The 12,279-nt window shown below is 41.3% G+C and overlaps 2 protein-coding genes across 2 annotated transcripts in view; one reads left to right on the top strand and one right to left on the bottom strand.

Annotated features, from left to right (window-relative positions):
- The window catches only part of LOC118748025 (dual specificity protein phosphatase 19), a 96,372-nt gene extending 84,811 nt beyond the window's left edge, over positions 1 to 11,561 (top strand). The window contains exon 2 of the mRNA XM_036482305.1: positions 11,465 to 11,561. The gene's annotated coding sequence lies outside the window, so the exon portion shown is untranslated. The remainder of the gene's footprint in view (positions 1 to 11,464) is intronic.
- LOC118747618 (DC-STAMP domain-containing protein 2) overlaps positions 8,511 to 12,279 on the bottom strand; it is a 4,838-nt gene continuing 1,069 nt past the window's right edge. The window contains exons 4-10 of the mRNA XM_036481667.1: positions 12,102 to 12,273; positions 11,860 to 12,028; positions 11,489 to 11,797; positions 11,310 to 11,415; positions 11,175 to 11,249; positions 9,546 to 9,680; positions 8,511 to 9,481 (exon numbers count right to left, since the gene is read on the bottom strand). Coding sequence (XP_036337560.1) covers positions 9,409 to 9,481; positions 9,546 to 9,680; positions 11,175 to 11,249; positions 11,310 to 11,415; positions 11,489 to 11,797; positions 11,860 to 12,028; positions 12,102 to 12,273 — 1,039 coding nt within the window. The 3' untranslated portion in view covers positions 8,511 to 9,408. The remainder of the gene's footprint in view (positions 9,482 to 9,545; positions 9,681 to 11,174; positions 11,250 to 11,309; positions 11,416 to 11,488; positions 11,798 to 11,859; positions 12,029 to 12,101; positions 12,274 to 12,279) is intronic.

Raw genomic sequence — 12,279 nt, 5'->3', positions numbered from 1 at the left:
AGATTTCGAGTTTGTAAAAGAACCATTGCATTTATAATTTTCTATGTTTCAAGTGGCTCTTTGTTATGGAGATGAACTATGGATGGCATACCCATTCACTGGAATAACAAATAAAATTCCTTAGTTGTCTAAGTGCAACAGCGAAGGCGAGAATATGCGCGGGTGATGATATGCTAAAACAAACATAAAAAATATCTATCCAATGGCACAGTGTGAACGAATCAACTTTCGAGTATGTATAAAAAAAAGCCGAGGCATTTATTTTAGAGCCAGATTCCCCAAATTATTATTATCGTCAAAAATTACAAAAATGCAAAGAGTCACATCTAACTTACGTTCGAGTTTGGGGTTTAACTGTAGGTCTTTCCATTTAGGCGATAACTTCACGACGCACACCATAAAATTTAGAAGAAACTTGATGTTTGACATTCCAAAAAAAAAAGACAATGAACACCAGCATTATACATATGTCTCATAAAGAAAATCGGTTGTTGGTCCGGAATAAAACTGGCCCATTAAAATAATTCAAAGAATTAAGCCTTTCGACAAGAAACTAAAATTCGTGAGAGGTCTGAGGACCCCATCTCTAGCCTTTTATTGAACATAGCGAGCCCTAATCGCAAAAATAACGATTTAAGCGATTTTTCTTAATTTTTCTTTTTAATGCAAAAATACTTTAAGAGCATCAAGACCCATTTCAGCACCAAAAAAATAATAATTATAATAGATAATATGTCCAGTATGGACCAAATGGTCGCACGGGCTCAACGTTATTTCGAATATTACTAGCATAGTTATTTTGTCCGGAAAACAGAAAAAGGACACACTGACAGCACACGTTATCAGCTTAATGATAGTGTGGGATTGTCTTCAGGTTTTTAAAATTGAAGTCATCCTGGAATTAGGTTAACTTACTTTGGGAACCGCGACACAGTAGAGACATGGGCAAATATTCTCAAGAAAATTAAAAATCTCAGTATGCCCTATAAAGCGGATTTGTAAAAAAAAAGTATTTAACTTTTTTTATCATATTAGTGAGCGACAAATAAAGTTTAAAACTCACCAACGCACATAAATACATTTTTATCGCTTGTTCCGCAATTTGCTGCTCTACTCTCCACCCTCCATCCTTTTTTAATTCCTCAAAAGAAAATAAAACCGAAACCTCAAGTTCAACAACCATTTTAGGCATTCAGCGTGAAATTATTTTCGCCAATAAAGTACACAAAATCACAGCGAATTGCGACATTTGTTTAGTATTTGGACAAGGTGTCGCACGAAATGGGTATTTGGCTGCACGCTATGGGACGCAAAACCACCCCATTGCCGGCTGACTGATGATTGCCTGCTGCTTCCTATGGCTAACTCCACAGGAGAGTAGGTAGCTCTCACCAATGCAGCGAATCTGCTCTCCCATGGCTGTGTGATGGTGTGGGCACAGATAAATTCAGCTGGAGAATTCAGCAACTGCTTTTCACAGCGTAATCCTGCAGGATGGTTGCCCAAGCCTATTTTGACTTTTTACTCGTTGGCTTAAAATGTCAGTGCTTTCACAATGAATTCCACCCCAAATGTGCTTCAAATACGGCAATCAAGTGCAAGGTTCCTGTAGCGTAGCGGCAGCGGCTAAAAGACTGGAAGCTAAGGGAAAACAAGTGAACAATGAAATTTTACACAACAGTGTCAGGGTCGACAACAAAGAGTTACATAAGTGGTGGGCGGGGGTCGGGGGGGTCAAATAGGAGTTAATGTGTGTACATTTGTATGTGGCTACGCAGAAGCTGAGAGTAAATGCCATAAATGGACAATGAATGGATCCGATACCAATCTTCATACATATCTATATACATATATATGTGGATTTTTGTGTGAATGCGCGATCCTATACATATAACAATGAAAGTAATACTTTCGATAAATCACAACTACTAGATACTCCCTTTACTTACTTCGCTTAATTTTACACATTCTAAGCTTTGTAAAAAGCAAATTTTCCATCATCATACATACATACATACATACATACAAGTGCTCTCTAATGAGTAGCATACCATCAGGTGGTACTTCCGCATTCGCGCATCCATTAAAGTCAATTTCTAGCGTCACTAGCTGAGGCAATAAAACGCCACATTGGAAAAGCCCGATACTTCACGCCCAAACAGCGTGCCCTACACCACTCGCACTCGTGCACGCCAGTATGTATGGTCCATTCATTTCGCCATTTGCCAACAACGGAAGTGAGGCAAATTCGCTTTTTTATGACTCCAACAAATTTATTACGCGTCACAGAGCATTAATGAATGAACAGAGAATGAATGCATATCAGTAGGGAACGACGAGGATACACACACACATACATACCGGCATACTTACATAATACGTCAGAATACAAACACAGATAAAAATGTTTTTTTTCAGCAATTTGCGGGGCTCGAACATATACATGTACGTAAGATCGGCTTAATCTTTCTTCCAACAAAATTTGACTCATAAAAATTTCCGTCCGTTTCTCTCCCCAAATACCCACAGCCAACTTATTTCTTATGACCCAATCTTAATATCTGACACATGTTTGGGCACTTTTTTTTTAAAGATAAAATCTCACTTTGGGATCCTAAAAAATTATCACTAACTAAAATTTTGTTTGCCATGTAAACTAAAATTGAATGAAGCCGCTTAGAAATTGATATAAAAGTAGAGGTTATTTCAGTTAATAAAATACCTTTTCTAAAATACATATGAAATCGGGTAACAAAGAGAGCTGCGAAGCAAACATTTATTTGGCTGTTTTTGGGCCGTGGACTTTTTTCTACGAGAAAATTCTCTCGATCTAAGATTCCAAACCAGAAAGGGTATTTTTTCGCGACCCAGCGTAATATACTTATACATACCCACATACTTGTATCTGTATCCACAAAACAGTACGCATAAAAGCTGCTGCCGGCGATCCCATAATTTCTGCTGCAATCGCCTGTAAAACATTCAAACAGAGCAATACTCCATCGTGAGCCATATTACTTCGACAACTTCAGGCAGTGTGGTGACTTATTTTACCCAGCCAGCGAAAAGTAACTTTAAACTCATAGCGGCCATAGCCATATGTTTTCGTCGAATGAGCATATTTCATGGTCCTCATTTACAAAACGTCCTCTACTCTCTGACTCAATTCTTGCACTGAGTAATAGGCCCTAAGTCCAACAGTTTGCTCAGAATTAAATTGAGTCGGGAGTTTAAGCTGCCATTTTATGCATAAGATAAATGTTCAGGGAAATCTTTCAGCTTGTTGTTGCATACATTTAGAAATTAATATGGCGGCCGCTGCGGCATAGTGGTTAGAAGTGAACACTACCCATTCCCGTTCGATCCCAGTTTCCGACTAACATTAAAGAAATTAAAAAGTTTTCTAATAGCGGTCGCCGCTCAGCAGGTAATGGCAAACCTGTCTGTCCTGTTTCTGTCGTGCAAAACACCTTCTCATAAAAATATAATCGCGTTCGGAGTCGCCGTAAAATTGTAGGCCCATCCACTTTGTGTTGCAACATCAAGGCGCACGCCACAAATCGGGGGAGATTTGTAAGCGCCAATCTGTATTTATATGGAACAAAGATGGGAACGCTTTGAGGGCTCTCGATAGAACTAGTCCACGCAAGATCTATGGCCACAGGCTTGGACATGTCGCGCGGGTATGGATGATGCTGCTTTATTGCAAAGATCCCTTGGCTCAACTTCCATGCGTTTTCAACAAAAAACAAACCTGTTTACACTTAGGTCTGCATAAAAAACAGGAACTTCACAAGGGATAAGAAAAGCGCTTTAAAATGCCGCTCTCTAATCAAGCTTTAATAAGGTTGGCTGGGTAAAAACATTTACATACTCATACAAACATATTTGGTGTACCAAGGCATAAAGCGGACTTTGCAGACACCATCATCGTGCAGACATCGTCTGAATGTCAATTTATACAATCGCCTAATCGTTGTTCGTTGGATAGCGTGGGTTTGCCGGTGAACCGGCACATTTCGCGCCTCTTTGCAGATAAAAAGTATCTACGTAATGACGCGCGTACGCGTACATACATACACACATACAGACAATAGTTGTACATGCGAGTATTTAGCATCAGGGCATCGCATAACGGGATGTTTTGTGGGGAGACACATAGTAGTTACATGTTGAGCTGTTTTTGTTGTTATTGCATTAAGATACGTACCTGCGCAGTTTGTGCCTGTGGTAGTGTACCAACACCCGCGTAACAGACGCCACCACCAACACTGCCGCTGCCGCCGCCGCCGCCGCCGCCCCCTCCACCCACTGCCACAGCCGTTTGCGCCTTGGCGCTGAGGGGCATCGAATGCATTAGCAGATGCTTTGGTAGCGCCTGTGATTGTATCTTTTGTTGCAGCGGTTGGGGCGACTGATGCCGCTTTTGCGGTTGCTGCTGCTGCTGCTGCCGCTGCTGTTGTGTCTTGCCACCAGATTCCGTAATTGGATTTTCTTGCATTTGCGGTTCGCGCGATCGTGTTAATGCGGCCATTATTAGCTCTTTATGAACGCAATAGGGCAATTTGTTGTTGTTTCTATTTTCACTTATTTATTTATTTATTTATTTATTTTACTATTATTGCCATATGCACTGCATGTGTTGCCACAAATAATAAGTAACCGATTAGATAAAAGACGCACAATGTGAACAGAATGCCCCCTCGCATGAGTTACACTTCGTTGGGACGAGGGAAAGTAGCGCCCCTATTTATTCAATCGCAATTTGTTGTAATGCAATTCTATTTATATTTTTACACCAGATTTTGCAATACATTTATTTAAGCTGTACGCATCAAGTACTGAACGATTTTTTGTAGATGTACATACATACATTAGGGTGTGCCTTATAAAGCTTCTAACTCAAAACATTCACCGGGCAAACCGTTGAGTCGTACACTCGCATCTCAGGCCTGTTAACGCGTTGCTCTTATCGCGCAGTTTCCTTTCGATGTTGGCTTCTTGTTTGGAAAATCACAACTAAGAAGCAAAGTGGCAACAAATACCTAGCGCGGCGGCAATGACAATAACGATATCGGTGGTATCGGTTGCGACGTCTGTTTATCTACAGGAAATGTGTGTGCTCTTCTGTACTCGCGCTCGGCATTATCTGCGTTGCGCAGTAGAACGGCAAACCGAAAAAGTAAAACAAAATGAATCAAAATACCAAGCGGGGTGGTAATGGGTGGTTGGTTTGTAGTTGGCCGATGTGGGCGGTGGGGGATGGGGCGATGAAGCTAAGAACTCACTTTGAAATCTACATATTTACGGTTAACATCAGAATCCGTTCTTAGTACGAAAGCAAAAAGTATAAAATATTTAGCAATCTATTCTGTGCGTATTTCTTTTCGATAGGCATTGATAACGCAGCATTATTAAGTTAAAAAATATTCTCAAAGGGTCATTGAGTGGGTTCAATATCGTCAATGTCATTGCTAAATTAATTAGTAAAGTAGCCCTGGTAATGAAATGCCTTCCACGAAAGACAAAATAATAACAATAGAGAGAAAATTTAAGACAACAAAAATTTTATTGACAGATATCTTTAAGCTACGAGGCTCATCTGATAAGTGACCAGACTGACCACGTTCCGCACAATAATATAGATTTTTTTTTTTATATACTAAACATGGTTTTATGTGTCTGCTGTCAGAGTTAGAGCTGTGTTATTGTCATCACTTATATATTTGCAGTAACTCTGTAAAGAAAGTGATTTTATGTTTTTATAAAACTGGAGAAGAAAAAGTTTCCTGCACTGACGAAACATCTATACATATAATGAAATTGTAACAGGCCGATATCTGTACATTATAGATATTAAAGAAAAATTAATGTGGGGGGGGTCTTTATTAGAGCAACAGAAGCCAAATCAACAATGTTTAGAATTTTTTTTTATGTCTGTCTGTCTGCATGTTTGTTGTACGCGCATCACTCGAAAACTAATGCATGGAATTGAATGCAATTTTCACCGATGTATTGCTAAAGGTCTAACTTAAAATATAGAAAGAAAATAATTTAGAGAGTTGCCACCTGTTTGAAAATTGCAATTTAAGTAAATTGATAATAAAAAGTAAGTATTGCAATATAACCGTCAAAAGAAAGAGGTTTAAGAAGGTTTACAGCCGAAAATATCTTTGAGGGTTGCCAGCTGTTCGAAAATTTTAATTCGATTTATTTGATAAGATAAATTAAATATTGCCATATGGGTATCAAACTGAAGAGGTTTAGGAGAGTTTGCTGTTGAAAATATGTTTGAGCAGGGCTGCCACCTGTTTGAAAAACTGTATTCAATTAGATTGATAAAATAAATGAAATATTGCAATACGGATATTAAAAAGCAATTTAAGCAATTTTTGATAACTTATTTATTCCTAAAATGAAAGAAAGAAATTATATTGCCGATTTGTCACCACGGCCACAAAATCGAAAAGGTAAATTTTTTCGATGAGAATACAGTCCTACAGCAGTCGTTCGTTAAATATCGAAAAAGCTGTAACCGAAGACTTCACAGCAAGTAGCGTTTGGCAGCCCCCTATTACATGAACCATTTCGAAATTGAAAAACATCCACCACTGGCCTAGGCGAAACCATCTTCGTTGAAGGATTCCCTTTACATTAAGTAAGCTGAAAATGATACGAGAAAGAATTGAGATTGAAACGAAGTAAAGGGTGGCAGGCAAAGATCAAGATCTACTGAGATAAATTAACGAAACTAGGTGTGTGAATAGCAATTTTTTTAATTTACATTCGTTTGTGGTCACTAGGGGTATTCACATATTTTCATAAACTGCCGATAAGCGTAATAAAATCATAAATTTGTATAGAATTTTTAAGTTTATCACGTTATATGAATACCCCTATTTTGTGTATCATAAGCCGCTCTAGAAATGCGCTATTTAGTTAAATAATAAATTTTATTGAAATATGCACTTCGTTTTAACACATTTTCGAACAAGGCGGAGCAATGTTGTACTATTGACTATTAATTAAGGAAAAAGATACATAAATGCTAAATTGTCAACAGCGAACGCATTTGTTTCCAGCACAGGTGTGTAAATACCTATGCGTGTATAAACACGTATGTCCATGTGTGTACGCATGTATGCATGCATGTAGGTCCAAAAGGAATAATTTAAACAAGAGCAATGACGTATGGATGGTGTTTTATTGTATCTGTAATAATGGTAAAACAACCTACTCAGATACGAGTAACTCCCCTACCCAGAATGCAAACACAAGAAAAACAAATTCTTTTGAAATTAAAATGAGTGCCTATAAAATTTGTGGTAACCTAATCTGTTTATCATAATCATTTAACCATTCGTTTTACTCCGGAATGCAGCGATGCCGCCGCAACCAAAGAAACCCCAACTGTTTCACATATTCATTGCGCAGGCGCAGCAGAGTCGTCGTCGTCGGCCCGCCTTTTGGAGTGACTGTTTATGTGCATACATACATACAAACATAAGTGTCCCCCCCAACAAAGCGATCCAAATATGTCACAGAGCGTCGATGGTGGTCACCTACAAAGAAAAAAAACAAAAGTAATAAATAAATAAAAAATAATAATGAAAAAAATCTCTGGGGAAGGTAAATGCTGCAGGGACGCAAAAGACGGTGAATGCCTTCGTCGGGTGTTAAATATCATATAAACACTTGTGCACACACGCATTTAGCATAACAACAACAACAACAACAATAAAAAATTACGATAGCAATAAAACAACTGACAACAATGTTGTGGCAACAACAAACCACACTGCACTAAAGTAATATCAGATTTTATTAAAAATCCATAAAAATCGAACAAAAGACGCATGCAACAAATAAAGATCAAATAATGCACCGCAACCAACTGAAGAAATTTCAAAATTCATAAATAAACGTAAGTATGTATGTGGGTATGTTGGTGCGAATTGATGTACACACATATCGCAAGCTGGGCCTCAGTTATCGGATAGAGTTTGTCACGTTTCTTCTGCAACGCTCTACGCCTTCCTCAGAGTCTTCGGTCTATTAATGTGACCAATTCGCACACCGGCAACGCGTTCTGTCGCTCGATGCGATTGTTGTGTTGTTGTGCACGCGCGTAAATTACAGCGGATTCCGAAGAACGCATCGCGCAAAATACCAGCGAAGTAAATTATGAAAGGGTCGACGACGTTTCACGCTTTGTGTCCACAACTTCACAACTCCAGTCGACATTGGCAGCCATTTTACGCAATTCGAATTGCTGTCGACTTTATGTGCATTTAATTGTCTTTTGCTCCTCAGCGATAGCGGCCAGAATGTGCGCGAAAATATGTGAGCAATGTCGTCATGACTACACTAATTCGCAGTAAATGTCAACAGCATTCCCACTTCATCAGCGGAGCGCACGATCATCAGCGGCCAACAGATAGCAGCAGCATCAGCAGCAGCGGCAGGAGCGGCAAGGGCAAAAGCAGTAGCCGACATGACCATTGCCATCACCATCACCATCATCATCATCATCACGACAGCCACTCCCGCTAAACGCTATGAAAATATGTCGCTACTTCATTTGGCCAACAGCTCAGCCGTTTTTTGCCCGCGCAATCATCCAGACGAGACGGTGGAGTAAAGTTACGATTCGTCAGCAATTTTCAAATGTCTTACGCCGCGCTATGCGGTGTGCAGTGGCTTCGGCTTCGGTCGATCGGTGCTTCGCCAAAGAATGCTGTGCTCACACAGAAGCGACTGTCTTACCTGGCTGCTAGCCCGAGCGACAATATGGATGTAAAAGCCTGCAGAAGCTCCCACTGATAGTATTCGCCATACGTGTGTTAATACATTTGATGTGTTCAACCGCAGCTGCGCCATAAACAACACACAATTTGTCCATTTACTAGTTTCGATGTTGATCACATCAGCGATACACCGATTTCACCGATCATCGTACCTGCTGCATATAGGCGACTGCCGCCGCCTGTGCCACCACATTGCTTCATTTACGGCAGCCCGGCGCAGCGCAGAAAGTCCAGCCACTAACCAATTGCGACAAGGAGGGGCCGTTTGCTTAGTTCGCTTATTTGGGCAACACAGCCTGGATTGGGGTGTTGAATGAAAGCAATACAGCCAGCATAACTTATGCCAAACCAAACAAAGTGGCAGTGTATCTATTGCAGCTGCATGTTAACCAAAATCGGTTGTCTTTCCACTGTTGTTCTGCTGCTGTGACCATACTCGGTTTGCTATGCGGAATTTTGCGAAAAGAAGCCAACAGCCAGTCTGCCATAGTAAGTGTGCTGTAAATGGTAATGAATTCATTTAATACTTAGAAAGAAAACTTAGTCAGTGGGTAAATTTGGTGGAAATTGTTTTCAGTTGGCTTTGAATGCTTGGTGCGTATTAGGGCACCCAAATGCAGTATTGATCGCTTTCGTGCGGCTGACGCACAGCGTCCGGATCATCAGAGGAATCCCTGCGCAATGAACAGAATCCGTTAGGTTTTGCTTACAATTCCGCTAAAATGCAGTTACACTTACTTTTCTTCCGATATGTCGCTGCCATCACCGTACTCCACAGGATTCCTACATATGCAGCACATTTGACTGGATTCGTCAAAACAGCTCTGGCAGTAAACCGCCTTGCAGCCGGGAGTTGAGCATTCCACTTTGTCTCTGGAAAATCATTAGGCACTTAGAAAGATAATTGATTCGAAATTAGGAATAAAATAACGAATGAAAACTAGGCATTCTAGTAAATAGGACAAAATACAATTCTAATATCCTTGGTTAACTAATTTCTGATACAAAGAAGTTTGACTGTGCAAGAGTTTTAAATGTATCAGTCAGTCCAGCTTCATCGGTTTTTAAAACGCTGTAGGTAATGTCGAAGACAGACGTGAAATTAAAGTTGTGTTGTTGTTGTTGTTGTTGTTGTAGCGGCACTACTAAGCCTCGCCTCGTTCGTGTCGACCGTCAGTCATTGTCGTCAAGCTCAACTAACGGTAGGCGTAGGCCCAGGAAACGGGCAGTTTCAACACCAAAGAGTGAAGAGGTGGTTGATGTCGTGCGGGGAGTCCCCACATGTCGGACACACTCATTGGGAATATTGGGGCCGAGACTGGACAGGTAGCTGTTAAGGTGACTACAGTATCAAGACCGCAACTGGGCCAGGGTAACACAGGTCTCTCTTGGCGGTTGAAGTTCCGTCTCTGCTATAGGTGGTGATTGGGCTCCGATCACGGCATTCATAAGCCAGGTGTCGTGTTAGGCGGTGAAAGTTTAAACAGACGGCAGCGTTGATCGGAATTAACTGCGACTTAATCCGGATCAACTGCAGTTAATACCCGAGTTGATCCGGATCAACGCTGCCGTCTGTTTAAGATCTGACTGACTCCCTATGAATGTCGGTGATAGCTCGTCGGTACGCCGTCGGGTTCAGTGGTTGGTCGATGTATGTCTGGCCCGCGTCCTTGTATAGGTGCCCCATGACGTGCCCGGGGGAAGACTCCTCCTCTAGCAAGGGAAGTTAAGGTGTTCAGTTTGTGGCACCCCACCAGAAACTGCAAGTCTGTTCTGGCAAGTCTGTAGCTTCGTCCACTGCGTCCCACTTGTCTCCGGCGATCAAACAGGCGCAGCATAATTTAGAACCGGTCGGCAAATTTCCTTGCAAGTTGCCAGCAACGTTTCTTTGTTTATGCCCAAGGTGCCGCCGGCGGGCGACTTGAGGACCTTGTTGCGGCTCTGTACTTTGTTGTTGTTGTGTGCGTGGAGAATGAGAACAGGCTATCAAAGATGACCCCTAAAATTTCAGGGTTGTTTACTTGATGTGCCATCGACATGAATGCTTAATTCAGTGTTAGTGTTATAGAAGCTAGTAATTGTGTCTTGGTGAAAGTCGCTGGTTGCCTGTGTGTACAGCGATGCGTCCAATGGTGTGTGGTTCTCGCCCGTAAATTCATAGAGGTGGCTACTGACGTGCTCAAGAGGTGGCTCTGTTTCAAGCACTGCCTGTGCGGTAGCCACCTCGCATTGAGCCCATTATCCAGATGGTGCTGGGACGTTATCCCTTGCGGACCATCGGTATTAAGGGCCATTGCTCGAGCCAACTAAAAATTATTTCTATAAAATCGTATGAACAATTAAATTAAGACTTTCCATACGAATTACCCTTTTAGCCGGAATCCGCAGAGAATGCAGGTGTCACCTTTACGATGACCGAATATGAGACGACAGAGAAAGCAGCTGAAAGAAAAAATTTGTAATAATTTAAAAACTCTGCAGTTTATGCAGGCATGAATTTACCGATTGGTCTTTGCTCGAATCCAATCCAGAAACGTATAGGGATCCTCGCTGGGCTCGTTTTTAAACTTAGCGCGCGCTTTACGCCTCAGCAGCTTCAAAAATGTCACTGCGAATAAGTGAGGGTTTCCTAATTTATTTTAATTTTTTTTTTTCAGTCAAAATCCTGCGCTACAACTCACTGCGCTTCAAGAGGATTTCATTGTACAACCAAGCGGCTCGCTGTTTCGCCTCAACTGGATAATACAGACGCATAACAATATGCCGCAGCCGCAACCCGTATGGCTCACAAAAGAGAAAAACCCAAGCCAGCAAACAAATTCCGCTGATTTCCATGTAGCGCTTAAAATTAGGACGCTTCGGCATCGGAAGGCAGGGCGTGGCATCGATGTTATATTTCTGACTAAGCGGCTCGAAAGCTTCCACGATACCACGAAATATGTCTGCCACATACCCACTGCCTTTCACATCAACGGTAATGAATGGCGGAACTGCCAACGGCGTTAGAACAAAAATAAAAGAACCTCGAATTTCATAGCACACACGCACTCACCCTCTATATTTGCCTGCTGGCTGCCATAGTAGGTGATCATTGCCAACAACCAGTAGAAGCAATAATCAGCGAAGCAGATGCAGAAAATCTGTATGTTGGAAATAAAAAGAAATAGCATGGAACGCATCAGCCTAAAAATCTCGCGGCGCGTCAGACGACAGCTTGAGATCTACATAAATAAATGACACGAGGTTGCGCTTCATTCACCAAGTTGAACTTTTTTAGTTGGGCATTGAACTAACCCAGATATATTTGCGACGTTCACTTCGTTTTAGCGGTAATAGTCGGTCCAACTCTGTGCCCTTGCGCTGCTCATCGATCTCCAGAATGTCCTTGGTGAGATAGTGATTTTGATAGCTGCGTATGTGCAAGTATTTCATTTTAAAGTATATGGCTCTAAAGCGAGAATAAATTTGGTTC

The sequence above is a fragment of the Rhagoletis pomonella genome, unplaced genomic scaffold (assembly GCF_013731165.1).
Source record: "Rhagoletis pomonella isolate Grant_MI unplaced genomic scaffold, Rhpom_1.0 Rhpom_scaffold_00012, whole genome shotgun sequence".
Lineage (NCBI taxonomy): Eukaryota > Metazoa > Arthropoda > Insecta > Diptera > Tephritidae > Rhagoletis > Rhagoletis pomonella.
Note: the sequence above shows the minus strand (reverse complement) of the source record. Positions and strands in the feature narration are given on the sequence as shown.